The sequence below is a fragment of the Cannabis sativa genome, chromosome 1 (assembly GCF_029168945.1).
Source record: "Cannabis sativa cultivar Pink pepper isolate KNU-18-1 chromosome 1, ASM2916894v1, whole genome shotgun sequence".
NCBI classification, from domain to species: domain Eukaryota; kingdom Viridiplantae; phylum Streptophyta; class Magnoliopsida; order Rosales; family Cannabaceae; genus Cannabis; species Cannabis sativa.
Window position 1 is genome coordinate 33436193 of NC_083601.1, and position 19025 is coordinate 33455217.

A 19025-nucleotide genomic window follows, 5' to 3' on the forward strand; every position below is an offset into this window, starting at 1 on the left:
AATTTTAATTTTTTATGTTTTAATAGTTTTAGTTATATAATTATAAATTCAGTATTATATTTAAGTTTTATGATTATTTTAACTTATTTATAATTGATAAATTCATAATTTGTTATTATAAGATTTTTAATATGTCGTGTCGTGCTTTTCAGATTTGTCGCGTGTCGTGCTTTTAGGCTGGTCTCGTGCTTACGTGTTGTGCCTTTCGTGTTTCTCGTGTTGTGTCGTGTCGTGCTTAAGGATATATTTTTCGTGCTGTGTTGTGCCAATTTGTAGCATCGTGCCGTATCATACCTAATCCATATTTTTTCGTACCTAGTCGTGCTCGTGCCTAGCTATCGGACTCATGTTGGTTTCGTGCCGTGTCAAAAAGCCCAACTTATATTTACAGCACTAGTCCACATAAAATTATTTATTTATTATTAAAATTATTTTAAATATAAAAATGTATAAATAAATAATAAATTACAAAAGATTTTTTAATATATTTTCTCTTTCCTTTCCTTATTTTTTTGCGCTCTATCCATTTCTTTTTTGTAAACCCTAAACACGACACCAGGTTGATTATCTCACCCTCTCAACCGTCCGGCTGCAATAGCCATCTCTGACCGGATGAGAGAAACTAGACCGACCACAGAACCCCAAAAACCCTATGAGAACACCAAAACCTTCGAGAACCACAAAACTCTAACAATCCAGAGAACAATTCTCTCTCAAGCGGTCCTCTTCTCTCGCACGATTCACTCTCTTTGCCTACAAAATGACCCGAGACTGTCGTTGGTCTCATCGACTCTCTCTCAGATTTGCTTTCTCGGTCTCAATCTCTCTCTTGCGTGGTGGGTACTGGTGGTGGTTGGAAAGAAGATAAAGAAGGTGAAGAAATAAAGGTGGTTTGGAAATTAGGTTGTTTTTTTTTTTTTTTTTTTTTTATGTTTTTGGTACGATTTGGTGAATAGATAATGAAGTGGTGATTTCGGTGGGGGATGGTGGCATATAAAGGCCCACACGTCTAGGGTGAAATATAAAGGCCCATGTTAATTTTATTTGATTATTTTATTATTAAAATAATTCAAATTAAATTAATTAATTATCTTTTAATTATTAAATTATATAAATTATTGGATGATCTATTTAATTAAAAGGATAATAATAAAATAAAAAGATTTAACTAATTTTTGTTAATGATATTTATATTTGAATTTTTAATTTGAATTAAATTAAATATTATCTTTTATTTTACAAAATTACATAAAAAGTTTGTTTATAATTTTATATATATGATATATATCAGTATAGATAGAGCGATACTTTTAAGAGAGAGAATATAATTGAAAGATAATATTGTTTTTCACTCTCTCTCTCTCCTCTACTCACACGCCACACACACTGTAGTGTGGTGTGAGCTTTGTTCATTCTTATCTCTTCACAGTATCTCATGAGCTGAGCATAGTGTGATTTCATAATTATACTCATCCAATACCAATAGAATTTAATAGCCCTTTATTCCTGAGTGTTGAGGTTGGCCTGGGATTGTGGTGTGAACTCTTCAACAAGTTCTTAGATTGGATGTTTGATAAAATACAAAAAGATAGTAAAAATTTCTCGATAGGCTACAAGAGGTATTGTCTCTCTTTTCATTAGTCTAGATTTATCTATATACGTTATGTTGAGATCCTTGGCCTTATGGTTCATATTGGATTAAATTATTTTTAATCCAATCCGCTTCCGCTTTTCTAACTTTTATATGGACCATAAAAATCAATAGAAGCTTCTTTTGGTCCCAATACTAGTTTTATTTGGAAGAGTATTTTTAAAACCCAAGATTTGATAAAGGTTGGGACTAGGCGGTCGGTTGGTCATGGTACTAATATTTTTCGTGGTTAAGGATCTATGGCTGCCAGATGCTACGTCTCCTTATATCCCGTCTACACTAATGGGGCTGGATGGTTGTAAGGTGGTAGATCTCATGGTGGTGGGTTCAAGAGAGTGGGATTTGGAGATTATTGAAGATCCTTTTAATGAAAGGGATAAAGAGCTCATTTTTAGTATTCAACTCAATTCTTTGGCAGCTAAAGATCTTTGGTATTGATCTTTGGATATCAAAGCTTTATATTATGTTAACGAAGCCTATTAGTTTCACCATAAGGCTAATTATTTTGGGTTATGTAGTGATGATGGTAGGACTTGAAAGATTTCTTGGAGCCTTTATATTCCTTCTAAGGTGCACCAATTCCTTTGGCGTGCTCTTAGTGGTTATTTAGCCACCAAAGTACAACTAGTGTTTAAACATGTTCCTTTTGATTTGTGTTGTCATATGTGCAATCAAGTGGATGAATCTATTTTTCATTTTGTTAGGTGGATGTCTATTTGCTAAAGCATGTTGGACTTGGTCTTCTGTGAATGCTAGTGGTGCGGGAGGGGAGGGGGTTGATTTTTGGGCCTAGTTTGGTAATTTAATGCATTAACATGTTGTTGGTTCTGGGGTTCGAGAGGAGGCTAGTGGACATGGTTTCTTGGGCAGTGTGGCAAGCCCGTAACACTTTGGTTTTGGCAGAACAAAAGTACTCCAGCGACTGAAGTGGTTCTCTTGGCTCGTGTAGCCCTTAATCAATGGACGTCAACTTAATTGAAATGAGGAGTTCTTTATTTTCACTTATGGGTTTGGATAAAGACCTTGAGCGTTCGACTAAATCAGATATTAATATGATTAAGGTGAATGTTGATGGAGTAATTTTTATGTCGAAAAGCAATTTTGGTGTCAGAATAGTGGCTTGGGATAGTGCTGGCCAATTGGTGGAAGATACCTTGTTGTGTAGAACCGGTCATGTGGAACTAGCTTTAGCAGAGGTAGTGAGGATCAAAGAAGTGATCTTAGTTGAATTAAGACGAAATGGTGGCCGAGTGTGAAGCATGAAACAAATTCGTTGGTAGCATTTCAAATAATTATTTTTAGTTCGTTGAATATGCTGTTTTTTTTTTTTTTTGGTCAAATAGTTCATGAATGTAAGTTTCTGTTAGCTTTTTTATATTTTATCAATTTATATTTTGTTAAACGTTCTGCTAACAAGATTGTTCATTGTATTGCAGATTGTTCATTGTATTGTTCATGATTCTTATTTATAATTCAGATAGTAAATTTTAATTTGGAGAATTGCTTTTATTGAACTTTTTTTTATCTATTATAATAGTTAATTGTTTATTGAGTAATGAATTACCATTCATTTTAAAATTATATATATTGTATAATTAATTTTTAATTTTTAACCCTTTTTTGGTGATAATAACTACCAATTTATTGATATAGTATATCAAACTTTTTTATATATATACATGATACATGTGTTATGGGTGGAGTTGACCGAGCCCACAACCTGCCACTCCCACATGGCATGTAGGATATGTTTATAATTATAACCATGCATGTCTGCATCATGAGTGTGAATGCATGAACTTAATCTGCAAACAATCTAACAATGCATTGATAATGCATGCAGTCACGTCGATACATATATATATCCCAAAAAATACAAATTAAAAAAAAAGTGGTACATTCTAGCTTGCAGTCAACACGCATCGCATACTCGTCCGTCTCTAATACTCATCTCATTTTCTAAAACTTAATTACAAGTCTTTTCTACAAAATTAATTATTATCCACTGACTGAGGGTAAATTATGAAGAAAAAAAATAAAATTGGGGGAGGAAAGGAAATTAATAATAATCATATATAATTTTGTTTTTCATACATAATATAAATACATATGAAAACATAACAAAAATAGGAGAGCTACAGTAGTGAGAAGAGAAAAATCATACAGTTTTATATACAACTATTTTTGAAGAAGATAGGCAGTTTGGTCCTGCTTTTGTGGTTCGAGAATTGATAGCAACTACAATTCTTGTTCGCAAGGGGTTGTGTATGTTTCTTTGGCAGAACGGAGATCAGTGAGGTTCTTAGTTAGTTGAAAACTAAGAGTTATTCGAGAGTAGAGGTTGAATTAGATAGTCTTGCTACGATTCGAACTATTCGTAGTTCTTTTGTAATGCTTTATAGTATTAGTTTAATGGTTTTTTTTTTTTTGAAATGGTTTTAGTTTAATGGTTTAAGATTGTAAATATTTATTGTGTTCTTTAACTAATGTTGTTTTATATATTTTTTAAATGGTATACTAATTGACTTGCCTATTTTTTATGGAGCATTGCTATTGGGCACCAGTGGTGCCTAGCACCTTCTAAATGTGTCGACTTACAATTGGCTAGCGATACTCTATAAAAATTATTATATTAAACTATATGGGACCCGATACTTAATTGCACCAATAGCGATATTGACACGTAGGAGGGTGCTAAGCACCAGTAGTGCCCTTTAGCATTTCTCTTTTTTATGAGACAATCTCGATGTTATATTGGTCATAAACAGAGAAGGGATATTCCTTGTGAACTGTATGCCATCATTTTGAGTGATTAGCTATTAAAGGAAGATGAATTTCATTAAAAAAATTAAAATAAATCAATTATCTAATGCAGCTGGGAGTAAATAAAAAGTAAACATACATTCTTAATACTTTAGATCAAATTGACAAAAATACCCTACATAAAATATAAAAGCTAATAATACTAAATTGATAATCAAAATAAAAATAAATTAAAAAACATATACAAAACTACGGGAAATATATATTTTATAGGAATTATTTTAGAAATACCCACAAACAGCCAAAAGTATATGTTTTTAAGGAATTTTAATTTTTTTTATATATTTTTACGGATTTTTTTTTCAGTCTGTTGTTATACGTTGTGAAAATTTACCATAACGATGCGACAACATCAATATAATGTTACAATAATACAAAACTGTCAAAAATGTAAATAAAATAAAATAAAAGTTCATTAAATGTAAAAGAAAATTATTTTTAGATCTATTTTGTAAATTTCCATCTCCAACTCGTTATTACAAAAAAACTAAATAAAATTCCACATATATATGTAAAAAAATTAGAAAAATTCATAATAAAACAGAATTTCAACTACCTGAATTGGGTCCAATATGCTTAGGCCCAGATCAATATTGGGAAGTGTGCCCATGAAAAATTTTGTGGAGCTCGAAGCCCAGCTACCCAAGCCCAAAAACGGACGTGCAATAGATGAATTATGAAGGTGAATCATGATCGTGCGTCGTACGACTGAGCGCATAGTCCTCTTCTTTTCTTTTTCTCCCATTTCTCTCCTCGTTGCATCACATCCCATTCTCACCAAAAAGTTTATCCAATTTTTTTCTTCGCTTCCACCGTTCTACACTCACCAAATTATCTCTCAATTGTCCCAAGATTGAAAAATCCAGGTACTCTTTCTCAATTTTACATGATCAATATATTCATCTGATACATGAATACGAGTCTGTCACTGTTCGTTAATCGGTCTGTTTGGTCGCTTGGAAAACCTCACATAGATAAAATTTACATAACGGAATACTCAATTATGGATTTTGATTTTAGACTCTGCAGTTGTTCGTGTTGATATTCTGGGAGTTTCGTGATTAAATTAGATTTTTTTATTTTTTTTTTCACTCCAGGGTTTTGAGTGGTGTGTTTTATTTCTTTGCTTGTTTAAAACTTGTATTAGGTTGCGATCAATGAGAGGGGAAGTACAGCTAGAGCCAATGGGGGCTCAGGAACATGATGATTCAGACCCTTTGCTGGGGAAGCAGGTTGATTCTATTTCTTCCTCCTCAGGGAGCTCAAATGAAATAAAGGATGAAGATGATATTGAGGCTGGCTCTATTCCTTGTTGCCGCATTTGTCTTGAAAGTGATGCTGAACCAGGTGATTTGAACCTCATGTTACATTAAAAAAACAAATTGTATTATTTGATCTTTTGTATTTATGTCTATTAACAGAAGCATGGAGATTCTTGATATTTTCTTGCTCCTGTATCTGAGGCTGAAATTTGGCTGTTAGCTTGTAAAATGTTAGAATAGCTCAGTAGGAGTTACGGAAGTTTTAATGGGGAACAAGTAGAATTTGGACTTATCTTGCTATTAATAGCAAAACTTGGGTATACAGTATACTTCAATAATGTGAACCTTGAGATGTAAAATTGGTATAGATTGGTCGAGCTCACTTGCTCTTGTTTAATTTTTTTTCTTATTTGTTTCAGGTATCAATTTTCCTTAGCTTTTTATCAGTTTCTGAGATGGTAGCAAACCACATAAATTAAAAGCTAGGCATTTTAAACAGTTAGTTGCTAACTTTTTGCATCCCCCAAATAAAGGGTATGTTCGTTAGGAAGTGTCCTTTCTAAAAATTTAAAATGTATTCATAAGGGTATGTTCATTCTAGTGTTGTTGTTTTACCTTTGTATCCATCATACCCATTACATGTCAATAATTAATATGTCCATTTAGGTTATGGAAAATGTAATTGCTACTAAAACACATGTCCATATTCTCAGCCTAAAATCCTGTTGTTCAATCTTATAGAGGACGAAATGATTTCTCCTTGCATGTGCAAAGGCACCCAGCAATTTGTTCATCGATCATGTCTTGACCATTGGCGTTCTGTTAAGGTAATTCTTTTTTGACACTTATTACTAATGTTGTGTTGCTAAGCTTCAGCGGTAATCTAAATCTGGCAACATTCTGAGTATTTTTATTTTTATTTTAGGAAGGATTCGCTTTCTCTCATTGCACAACTTGTAAAGCTCAATTTCACCTACGAGTTGAATCATTTGAGGACAATTCATGGCGTAAAGTTAAATTTCGACTGTTTGTTGCAAGAGATGTTGTTCTTGTGTTTTTGGCTGTACAAACTGTAAGATATTATACTATTTGAATTTTCATGAATCATGGAACTGTTTGTGTAAATTCTATAGTTTCATTTATTTACTACAAAAGGCACTAGTTCTATAGTTTTGAATTTTGATCATACAACTTAATTTGCTAATAAAGTACACATCTGTTCTTTCATATTTTTAATTTATTTGTTTGAACTTGACTGCGGTTTAACTTGTTGAAGCATGTTAATGTATATTATTTTGACCTCTAGTAGATAGGACATTTATATTGTTAATATGTGAAAGAGATCTTTAATGAATTATGTCATCTGTTCAGAATTATTATAAGTGAGCTTCTTGTATATTGTTCAGAATGTGGACAGAGTCGTTTGGTATATTATGTTGATATTGTTAATGGAATAAGGTACTGTGTGTGATATGTTGGTTGTTTTATGAGGTACAATTATTAACTTAGCGCTTGATTTCAAGGTTTGTGCTTCATAGCCAAATGTAGGTTTGATAAAAATGTTAGTGCCTTCTATATTGATTATGCATTATTGTTTCAGTTGAAATTTAGTTCTTCATTCCCCCCATTTTTTATATAACAGAAGTATGCATAATGTGGCACATGTAATTCTAGGTAATTGCTGCCATGGCTGGCTTCGCATATCTAATGGATAAAGATGGAGCATTCAGAAATTCATTTAGCGATGGCTGGGATCGCATTCTGTCAAAACATCCTATACCTTTTTATTATTGTATAGGTAAACTATTTCCTTCAAACCATGTTATACAGTCTTATTAATTATTCCTGCTTGCATTGAGGGATTATGCTGCACTTGTGATTGCTATCTTACTATAATTGTTATCATAGGCAGTAGGCCATGTCTTATGTCTTTTTCTGGGCTTTTAGGATATTACAGGTCTATCACTTACTACATTATAAGGAAGAGGAAAATCGCAGTAATAATAATTTTTTTTGTTTCTCCCTCTCTCTCTTAAAAGACAAAAAAGAGCCAGAAAAGGAAAATGCTGTAGAAGTGTTTCAATTCACATTCAATTTCTCGCATTGGATCTTTTGTTGAAATGGTGTGCTGTGTTCTTGAAACTTTCAGGGGTACTGGCCTTTTTTGTGATGCTTGGATTTTTCGGGCTTATACTGCATTGCTCATCACTTAATAGCAACGATCCACGAATGGCTGGCTGCCAGAACTGTTGTTATGGTTGGGGAATCTTGGATTGCTTTCCAGCATCCATGGAAGCATGTTTTGCTCTTGTTATTGTATTTGTTGTGGTGTTTGCGATTCTTGGCATAGCTTATGGATTTCTTGCTGCCACCATGGCTATACAGAGGATTTGGCAGAGACATTACCACATCCTTACGAAGAGGGAACTCACTAGGGTAGGTTCTGAAGGTTTTCTATTTCTGTTTACTTCTGCATGGTTGTTTTTTTGATTTTGTGGCTAAGAATACTTGCACATAATGGGGTTGTTTCTGAAATTTTGCAGGAGTACATAGTGGAGGATCTTCATGGATGTTATACCCCACCGAAGTTGGATCCAGAAAATGAAGAACGTTTGAAAATGCTTAAGTTGTTGTAATTATGTATAAGAACATGAATTTATGCCTTTCGAGTGTTTAAGAAAAAAAAAATGAAAAAGAAAAGAATGTCTGTTACTGTGTTATATAAGTTTGTATTGGAATGTTATACATCCGTTTAATAAATAGTTTTGTATTTCATTTGGTCGTTATCTTTTAATGCGTTCTTTAGATTGTCTTCCACATATATTTTGCACCTGATACTGTTAAGAATGGCAGTACTACTACTTTTTGAATACTTGCAGAGTCACAATTCACAACCTCACATTAAAGTGATTTTTACAGCTGGATGATTAGAGATCCAAAGGATAGTTTGTGTCAGGTGACCAACGGTCTTCCTTATGACTATTTGTTAGACATTGCAACCAAAATATTTATTTCATTGACAACTTTTCATGTATGATTAGCTGATTAGTTACCTAATAATATACTAAGCTGAACAAAATACGTCATAGGAGGTTAAAGTCTATAAGTGAACACTCATCGTGAATTTTCCTCGTGCCTTTGTAAACTAACTAGTTGATTCAGTTTTTATGGCATTCATATTATTGTGCTACTTTTGTATCAAAGACTGCTGGTGTATGTGCTGTAGTGAAGCGTACATCTTTTTTATTTTTTGGTCTGATAAGAAGCTGTAGTTGTATTAATGTCTATAAGTAAATACAAGTCTGAAAAAACTCCATCTGTAGTTAACTCAGTAAACAAGAAACCCTTAAACTCTATTACTGTTTAAGAAGTCTTTGATATAAAAGAAACTGTTGGGAGGAAACTTTTCACTTCATCCTCTATGGCTCTATGGTGAAAAAGAGCTATTCACAATACCTAAAAATCGCAAGAATTATAAATTTTTGAACCCATTGCTATGGCCAAATAAGTTTTTGTGGATTTTTAGATAAATTTTAATCGGTAGAGACAAATTAGGCTTTCAATTTAGTGTCAAATTCATTAGTCAACAACGTGATATAAACATTGGACTTCTTATGTTAGATTCTATTTAATACCGATGACTTTTCTGAATAAGATTATTTTTGCTTTGGAAAATAATCTTTTGTGGTAATGTGTAGATGCATTTGAGGAGAAGCATTTCGGTGATGTCAATGTTGAAGGAAATGAAGGGGACTGATTGAGAGACCTGGTTTGACATAATATGTTTGAGAACGGTCGGTTGAAGTAAATGTATTATTTTAGGGCGAATTCTACAAAGTAATAGATTCTTCAGATGTTGTTGTCCAGGTCTGTTTTCTCTAGGTCCATTATTTGAATAGGTTTTACTTCAATTTTATTGAAGTTGGACTTTTGCTCATCTTCAAATAAATATCGTCTCAATTGCTTGTATGCCAATTTTTCATTCTTTCTTTTTTACCTTTTTGTTTTGTTTTGTATGATACATCCTGGAATGGTTATATAGGATTCAGGAATTTCATATAGCGATCATGTAATTTAAAGCCAATTCTCCTATTAAATGGGCACTGATATTCTAGAATCTTTCTTCATTTATCTACAAACTCTACAGTCACAGTTCCCACTTATGAGTGAATACCACTATCAGTAAATCACTAAATAGAGTGTTATATCCGCTTTCTTAAAAGGGTAGGTTCAAATAGGTTTTTGTTGTCTTACCATGTATGATCATGCTTAATAATTGTCAGTAAACTATTGAATGTTTTTTTTTTTTTTTTCAATCACTCTTCCTCTAAATTTCTGACAAGGCATCCTCAATAGGGTAAAATAGGATATTGTTAGAATAAGATGTAGTGTTGGGGCATATTGGTATGTGTAGGGAGATTAGTAGTTGAGCAGTTATGGCTGTTATTTTAGTTAGGAGCAATAGTTCTAGCACTAGTTGGGAGAGATTTCCGAACCGTTGAAAGTTTGGAACTTTATTTGTATTTTAAGATATTTATAAGCAATAAGAGAAGTAATTTGAGATTTGATTCAAGATTCATCTTGGGTAGAGAAGAAATTCCTATCAATTTCATTTCTTCATCCACCTAGATATTGTTGAGAGTGTTCTTATTTATCAGTAATGAAGAAGCCTTGTCAGTAAATATAGTAACCGGTTCTTACTTATCGGTGATATAGAAGCATTCTCAGTAAATCATTAAATCTTCTAGTATAGTATATAGCTAGTTTTCTGTTGTCTTACCATACCATATCTTATGATGTTAAATAATTGTTAATACAAGAGTTGGATGCGAGGACCCACAAGGTACAAGATGTTATCACTTGGGAAATCATTTGAAATGGCATTGCTAACACAAAAATATGATTCTCTTGTTAAACAAGGTCTGTTTCTCATCTTGTGTTTTAGACATCAATTATACATTTGAGGCTTGGGCTTTCCTTTGTTTTCAGTGTGATTTGATTCCTGGATGCATGGGATGGCTGAGGCTGAGAGTATCCAAAGATTATCCAACTCTTTCCATGCTAGCTTCAAACAAAGTCATAATCATTTTATTATATACAATTTACTATGTTGCTTTGAGGCATGATTTTATCAATTTAAATTTTACGGGCCATAATTTCGTATATATCAAAGTTCGAGGACACAAATTTTAATTAGTCTTTCAAAAAATTTTATTTTTGTTTGAAAAAGAAAAAAGAAAATATTTTTTTTTTCTAATATTTGGATTAAATCAATAAATTAATATATTCTTTTTTTTTTTACATAGTATAGTATAATTTTATGTATATGATTATAAAGGAGTGTTAATAATAACAATTTTTTTCAACTTCCATCTTCAAAAATATATGTGATTTTTTTTTTCATGATGATGTTCATTATAATTACAATTTTATCCTTGTAAATTTTTGAATCATTCTGAATAGTTTACAGTGTCAAAAACAAAGTTTTTAATATTTCAGTTTACCACGCGTGTTCAAAATACTTCAAATCTGTTATGGACACTGTAAACTATTTAGAATTTTTCAAAAATTTATAAGCAGAACGATGTCGTAATTATGACAAATATTACTGTGAAAAAAATTTTAAAAAAATATTTCAGTATTTATTTTCAAAAATAGAAGTTGAGAAAGAAATTATGATAGGATGTTATTATTGCAGTCCTCTTATATATATATTTTAGCTGAAGATTGAAGTAGGCCTAAAAGAGTTTAGTTTTACAGCAATTATTTGGTGTGATTTGTACAACATGGATTAATATGTTATGAATCTCAACAGCTCCACCTTACAATTGTGGCATTCAGTTCTAAAGCAAGACATGGAACATCAGTCAGGATAAAGAAAGTGAGGTAGAGAACATATGATGCTTTCAGAAGAGTAGATTTAAAAGCTTCAGTGGTCTTTGTTGCATAAATGTTTTGCCAGTATGAACCAAGAGAATGAGGTGAGTAGTGAGTAAAATCTATGTTGATGATGCATGACTAGGAACTTTAGGAAGGTGATTAAAAGATTGAATTTACATAATTATAGTCATGAGTTACCAGAGATATATAAATGTACACACACATATATATATATATATATATTATGTAGTTGAATGGAATTGGTTTAGCTGCGTAATTATTATTTTTGATTGATAGAACCATCGGCAATTCGGTATGTAATAGTAAAATTAGAATAAGATAATATGGCATAGAAGAGAGAAAATACGAAAATAGTAATAATAAATTTATGTACACATTAAATTATGTACTCGTATCATAACATACATTCCATTGGATTTGGTAATGGAGTAAGCTTTTCGTATATTTCTTTTCACGGAATCTTGTGCATTGCTTTCACATTTTTCGCATGTACATAAAACCCTCTATTATCTTCATCTTTATGTTCGTTTCATCCTTCATTTTTGAATTGAACAAAAAAAAAAGGACACATATTTCCTTCCTCAAAAGAAATATTAATAATAATAAGAAGAAAAAAAAATGTTAGTATCTTTTCAACCACATCTCTTCCCAACACTTTGATTGATCTGGCATGTGGCAGTAACTTGTTGAAAAAATTAAACAACATCCAATCCAGCCTGTATGTACTACAAATCTCCTTCCGTCGGAGGATTTTGATTTTCAAGTCCACTTTCCTTGTCATCACCTTTAACAAAAACGAGATGATCACCATCTCTAATTACCTCTATGTTATCAATTTCAGCTCCTTCTTTACTTTCCACTTTAGCTGTGGAGAAACCAAATTTCTTGGCACCGAATTCAAGTAGATCCTGAAATGTTGGTGGAAGAAGAACAAGCTTGCCTTTATATTCACCCTTTTCGGGGCAACTAATGGTCACTCTAGGAGGGTTAGTAATCCCATTTGTGTTTCTGGGACTCTTTGTCATGCTAACTGAGTATAATGGCCCTTTATCTACATTGTGAGCAGCAGACATTATACCAAACAATGAGTTGTGAAAGTTATTAGTCCTCCTCCTTGGCCGGCTACGGCCCCATGAACCTTCCGAGCCAGGGAATGAGCCCTCCTGAACCACAGGCCGGATGGTAGGCTCGCTTGTAAATCTGCCCAAAAACCGAACCTTGTTGTCTCTCTCACCCTCAGGAATGAGAATTATAGATTGAGTTTTAGGCTGCTCTTTCTTGTACAAGAAAAGGGACTTGATCTCTTCATGACCTTGTTGGTCAGCTAGTGCTCTTGGGGTCCAACCATCATGGTCTGCTTTGTCAACATCAGCACCTTGTTCCAAAAGGAACTTGACTATTTCAATATTGTCTTCACTAACTGCCACGTGGAGGGCAGTAGTGCCATTAGCTCGAGCAGCTGTGACATTACCACCATATCGAACTATTTCCTTGAGCAAGTTTAAGTTGTTTTGCTCGGCCGAAATGCATGCATAATGCCCCACATCACCTTCGTTCAAAACAGCTCCGTTTTCTAGTAATAGCTTGGCTACATGGTCATGCCCTCCTTGTATTGCTTCCCATAGTGGTACATTGCCTTCAGAGTCTGTAACGAGAAAGAAAAGTCAGCGTCATTATTATGAAAGATGTGTGTTCTGACTTTTTAAAGAAAAATAGGTTTTAAAATCCATCAATCTTAAATAGATAATATTTATATGATCGATTGATTGGTTATAAATAAATGGGACACATACACGGGCAAGACAATTGGAAATGAAGGTTGTCCCTACCCTACTACTACTAGGAGAGTTGACAAAGATATTATTATATAGATCAATTGTTCGTATATATTCCTCTAGGCTAGAGTTTTTAATTCGAGTAACAGATTGGAGAACATTTATGAAAGAAATACAGAGGGGTGGTCCATGTTAGGAAAGGGGACCCATGTTATCCACAATTACATGATGATATATATTTTAAAATAAACAACATTAATTGATTAGGAAAAGAAAATAAACAGCAAATTATTTTGTGAAGTCAAACACACATAAACCAGTTGCTGATAAAGTAATTATATATTTGGATGTATGCAAATGTAACTAAAACTACCAAGGTGCCAAGTCTCTAACTCATTCGAACAATAGAAAGTTTCTTCAGATCAATGAAATACTAAAAAATATGTAATACACTATCTTAGTTTTTATTGTACATTTTTACTAGTTATAATGTCGTTTTCCCCATCCCTTTGTGGAAATGACAGACCACAATAAGTCAACTAGGAAGATTACATGGTTAAAGATGACACATTGATTCATGCTTTCATATTTTAATCTGAATTATGGAAGAGATTACATTATTGACACCGTCATTATATTAATAAAAGATTTTGTTTTGTTAATTCGGAGGACAGGGGAGGTTGCACATGCATGACTACAGAAGTACTCATGTATTTATTATAAATTAATTAATCAATGATATGAATGAACTGTTTCATCAGATCCAATTACAGTGTCACTGATTTTCATTCAACTTCAGAGACAAGATATGTTAAACAAAACAAATACAGAATATCAAATAGTTGGTTGCCTAAATAGGAAATTCTATAAAGATATACTACATTAATATTCTCTTGTTATTCACGGAACCGAGTGATAATTATAAAAGACCGACCAAATGAAGGGAACAAAATCAGGTGAGCCACATTGCTTCGCCTTTGTTAACTAATTATATAAACAGAAAACGTTTGACTTAAGAGTTAGATTATATAGGGAAAGAAATATAAAGAATTGATCAAATTTCTTGGATCATGAAATGTGGCTCCCAATAAACAACTAAGGATTTCAATTCAATTACTGGTTTTAGTATACTTTTGTTTTTGTTTTGTTTTGCTCTGTTTGAAGGGTATTGGCTATGAATAGTGACTGTGCAGACCAAATCAAAACTGATATTTCTATATTTAATAGACCACGTAGTGTTATGGAAGTCAATTAACCAGGATTTATCTAAATTCTCTTCATCATTTTTGGCATTTTTTTTAATTTAATATTGGAATGAAGTTAGTTGGTGAAAGACTAAATCAACCCAAGTAAATATTTTTAAATTCCAGTTGGGGACTATTTGACTCAAAACTAGACTACGTAACCACTCATGTAAGTCAATTGTTTATCCTCCATGATAGGGGAGAAATATTTTGTTTGACAGTGAAGTCTAATAATGTCATTACATTATTAGTTTTTTTAAACAGACCAACACCCTTCTCCTAACAGAGTACTTTCAAATAATGCAATGCAAGTCTTCCGCTTAATCTTTTCTATTGTTAACTTCTAGACTTTACTAAAAAATAGAAAAAAAGAAATAAAGAAATAATATGTATGAATGAATGACATCAACAAAAATTGCCTTATCTACTTGCTTTAGATATAGTTGGCCCCACTACTATTTCATAGACTCGGTAAATTTGACCCCTTGCCTTGCCCCTACATCCCCCACCACCCCAAAAAAACAAAAAAAAAAAAGAAAGAAAAGAAAGAAAAAAATACCTTTCGAATTAGGATCTGCCCCATGGTCCAGAAGAAGAAGCACACAGTTGGTACTTCCTTTGGATGATGCTATGTGCTGTTTTTTACATGAAGAAAAGAAATACACAAGTAAATATCAAGTTATCAACAGTTAGCATTATTATGTTTAGACTAAAAAAGCATAAAGTGGGAAGAAAAATAATAAAACAAACATAAACAGAGAAATTTTTCACACACCAAAGCTGTTCTGCCACTGTTGTCAGACTCATTTGCGTCCAGACCCCTTTTCAACAATTGATTTAACATCAAGTCATCTCCTCTAAGAGCTGCAAAGCATAGACTGAGTGGTAGGTCCATTCTACCACGAGCTAGCATGTTCTCTGTCTCCAACAAAACTCCCTCCATAATAGGGTCCTTAAGGTCCTTCAGATGCTGTACCACCAAACAAAGAAAAGACACCATAAAAAAGTTTAATGTCAACATATAAGATCTTATATTACATTGAAAATGATTCTCTTATTGGTTTTATATGTAATAATTGTGTGAAAAGCTACACACCTGAAGAAGATTGTTCATGATTATGGTCCCATCTCCAACATTGGCCTGAACAATATTCATGAACGCCGTACGGTTCAGCCGGAGCAACTGGCTCAACCGCTTTGTTCGAACAGTAAAGAGTTGAGGTCGATAACAAAGTACACCAATTTCACCACATAGATCACCACTTTTTATTTCTCCTACAACCTGTGATGAGTTAACACAATGACTATTAGAATCTCAATGATCAAAGAAGCTAAATGTCACTTTATAGTGTTGTCACAGAATTCATCAAACTTGCCTGCTCAACTCCATTTATTAACACTACTAAGTCCGCTGAACCAGTTACAAGTATGTAGAAATCAGTAGGAGCTTCATTCTGCAAAATGACATCTTCTTTGGGTGGGAAATACTCAGCTTTCATCTCCGAGACCTTTGAAATTACCAAATAAAACAATACAATTAAAAATATTGAACTTGTGGGAGGAGAGAATGTAACTTGAAAACACATAAATGACATGACTTAAAAAATTACCAGCTGAAAAAGCAAATCGTTTGAAACCCCACGAAACAAGTAGACCTTATCAACAAGAGAGTAAAAGAGATAATGTGAAATACTCGATCGAATTGCTTTAGGAAGAGAGTCAAGAGTCTCTTGTTGTTGCAGTCCTTCTGAATTTGTCCTAAATTTGAGAGACAAATGTGCCAACATCTGATCTTGAAGTCGAACTGGTAGTTGGTTCCTCTGGGCAAAACTAGAAGCAGCTTGTATAGTGTCCCTCTGAAAATTCCAGCACAAAACAAAGTTAAATTTTTTATAGAGATACTTGGATTAGTATACATGTTAAATCAAACGAGGAGACTAAATAATTAACTTACAAATTTTCTCGTTTTGCTGGTTCCATGTACAACAAGGTTAGTCATGTTACCAATCAAGTAGGCTGTCAATCCAAGATTAAAGAGCATGTAGAAAATGTCAAATATCATCTCCCTCGTATTCACAGGATGCAAATCGCCATATCCAACGGTTGTGAGAGTGGTGATGGACCAATATATTGAGGTAACATATCGAATCCAAATACTTTGTTCAAGGAAATTTTCCATTGAACTACCAATCCAAGTCCTTTTCGGGTCATGATAACGTGCCGCAATAAGATAATAAAAGCATCCAGCACAATGAACAGCGAAAAGGGTAACCTGCAAAAACCATCCAAATCAAAGGGGTTTACTTACTTACACACAAGAATTTTTCACAGCCAACTAATAAAAGAAAAAAAAAAGACAAAATATCCAAAAATTCATTAAAAAGTACTTACACATATGAGTTTTGCACAACGAACCCAGAAGTAGTTGTAGTTTCTATCCTTTTCCAGTCTGATAAAAATTAAGAAAATAACCCAATTAACACTACACATAAAAATTACGACCTCTGTTTTTTAATTATTAGAAATTCTTATACCTTGAAAATAAAGCACTAACTCTTCTAAGACGCCATAACCGAAGCATATTGGATAAGCCATATGATCTGAATACCGAAGGAGAAATCTTACGGGCAAGTTCGGCTGGAATAGTGGAAATAACATCGAAAACCAGCCAAGACTTTGCATACTTTAAGGCAATCTGCTTTGGCTCGTCCACAAGTAAGTAGGTTGTTTTGTCCAAGTAAGCTACAAAGAAGGTAACAATAATATCTATGAAGAAGAATCCATTGACAACATTATCAGTAATGGCTAGTGGCCCCGCTGGCTTTTGAAGGAAGCCAAACTCGAATGGCGAAACCCAAGCAGTGTAAACGACCAGAACTACAAGAAAAGTTTCCCATACCCTGAAAAATAGCACAATGTTTTGTTAGAAAAAAAAAGGTTCTGGAATTTCCAGGAAACACCAAATAGAAGATGGTCAAAAGAATTTTCTAATTAGTTCAGTTTCTCACATAAATCATGTGATCAACAATTCTTAAGGCCATCAATTAAGAATTGAATTAAAAACCAAGTATAGTAGAGCAACACAGAAAAGAGCAAAGTTTATGTGTTGACCAAACGTTCAGTTTCAGAAAGTTTAAAAAAAAAAATGTGTATTTAATAACAAGCTAAAAAACAAATAAGAAAGGAATACAAAATTCATTGTCGTCTTTTCAGCAATTGTAAAGTTGGAAGAACACGGTAACAGGTTATAACCATTCCCAATATAGAATTATGAACCATTTTGGAGAATAGGAAAGTGCAGACAAATACAAAATAACACACCGTAAGAAAACAGAAAAAAGAAAAAAAAAAAAAGTCGTAACTGATTTTGAGCTTTGAAAAAAACGCATATCACAATACTCAATGCCATTAATATTTGCCTTAATTATTACTTACCTACCCAGGAATCCCAAATATTATTATTATTATATATTTAATGATACCAAAACTAGTTTTTACAATTAAGGAAGAAGGAAGAGGGAATTATTTTTGAAGAAGAAGAAGAAGAAGTATTACCTGTAACGGTGGTTGTATGGAGATATAATGAACCACTTTAGTTTGTTTCTCCGATTACTGGCTCTGGCACCGAGGGAAGGTAATATCCCAGTTGAGAGACTATATTGACTACCCTCTCGAGAGAGTTGCTCAAGTTCTTCTTGACCACACACCCTGAACATACCCATGTTACTCATATTCACCGCCATTGTTTCTACTGGATCTGCTCTGTGCTTAATTTTCTCTATTATTTATTAATTTGCATGTTCTCAACTCTGCTTCTCAATATCATATCTTAATTCTTAAGACCTATCACCGATATATATAGACTGCCCTCTGCTTTGCTTCTAATATAATGAGTTTATATATATTATTATTAAAATACACATATGGAATTGTCTATAGGCACACACGTACTTATTTTATTAAAACGTGACAACTCCGAGTCTTCCTCTCTCTCCAACTATATATATAACGATTAATAGTTTTTTTTTTTTTAAAAAAAAAAATAACAAATTATATCATATTTTATTTTTTTTTAAAAAAAGATTAAATATGATTTAAAAAATTAAAATAGTTATTGAAAGTATCACAAAATAATACGAATTGAAAAAGCTATAATAAAAGTAACTTTTTAAAATTAATTTTTTTAATATGAGATATATTTTTTATAAGGGGAATTACTATATATATAAATTATTTTTTTTTTTAAATTTTTTTTTTCAATTTACGGTTTGGGTTTCTAAAGTAGTTACAACACTACTTAGAATAGAGGTTTCTAAACGATTTTTTCTTGCAATATAGGTTACAGCGCTAGTCGCAATAAAATTTCTAT

General features: G+C 32.8%; 2 protein-coding genes across 4 annotated transcripts; one reads left to right on the forward strand and one right to left on the reverse strand.

Annotated features, from left to right (window-relative positions):
* The first annotated feature begins 5157 nt into the window (after positions 1 to 5157).
* Positions 5158 to 8511, forward strand: LOC115707005 (uncharacterized). Of its 2 annotated transcripts, none has more exons than XM_030634800.2 (7): positions 5158 to 5340; positions 5622 to 5821; positions 6478 to 6563; positions 6662 to 6808; positions 7411 to 7534; positions 7886 to 8172; positions 8280 to 8511. In XM_030634800.2, the coding sequence occupies exons 2-7, from the start codon at positions 5632 to 5634 to the stop codon at positions 8370 to 8372; spliced, it is 927 nt and encodes a 308-aa protein (XP_030490660.1). In that variant the 5' UTR covers positions 5158 to 5340; positions 5622 to 5631; the 3' UTR covers positions 8373 to 8511. The 2 variants fall into 2 exon arrangements, with proteins under 2 accessions (XP_030490660.1, XP_030490661.1); XM_030634801.2 differs by having other exon boundaries at positions 5161 to 5340; positions 6450 to 6563.
* Positions 8512 to 11980: 3469 nt separating this feature from the next.
* On the reverse strand, positions 11981 to 18628 carry LOC115706197 (potassium channel AKT1). Of its 2 annotated transcripts, none has more exons than XM_030633762.2 (10): positions 18212 to 18628; positions 17191 to 17556; positions 17048 to 17105; positions 16611 to 16928; positions 16267 to 16512; positions 16033 to 16164; positions 15753 to 15938; positions 15432 to 15626; positions 15216 to 15291; positions 11981 to 13282 (listed from the first exon to the last, which is right to left on the reverse strand). In XM_030633762.2, exons 1-10 carry the CDS (start codon positions 18397 to 18399, stop codon positions 12363 to 12365), a joined length of 2685 nt encoding a protein of 894 aa, XP_030489622.1. In that variant the 5' UTR covers positions 18400 to 18628; the 3' UTR covers positions 11981 to 12362. The 2 variants fall into 2 exon arrangements, with proteins under 2 accessions (XP_030489622.1, XP_030489623.1); XM_030633763.2 differs by lacking the exon at positions 18212 to 18628 and adding an exon at positions 17665 to 17989.
* Between the last annotated feature and the right edge of the window lie 397 nt (positions 18629 to 19025).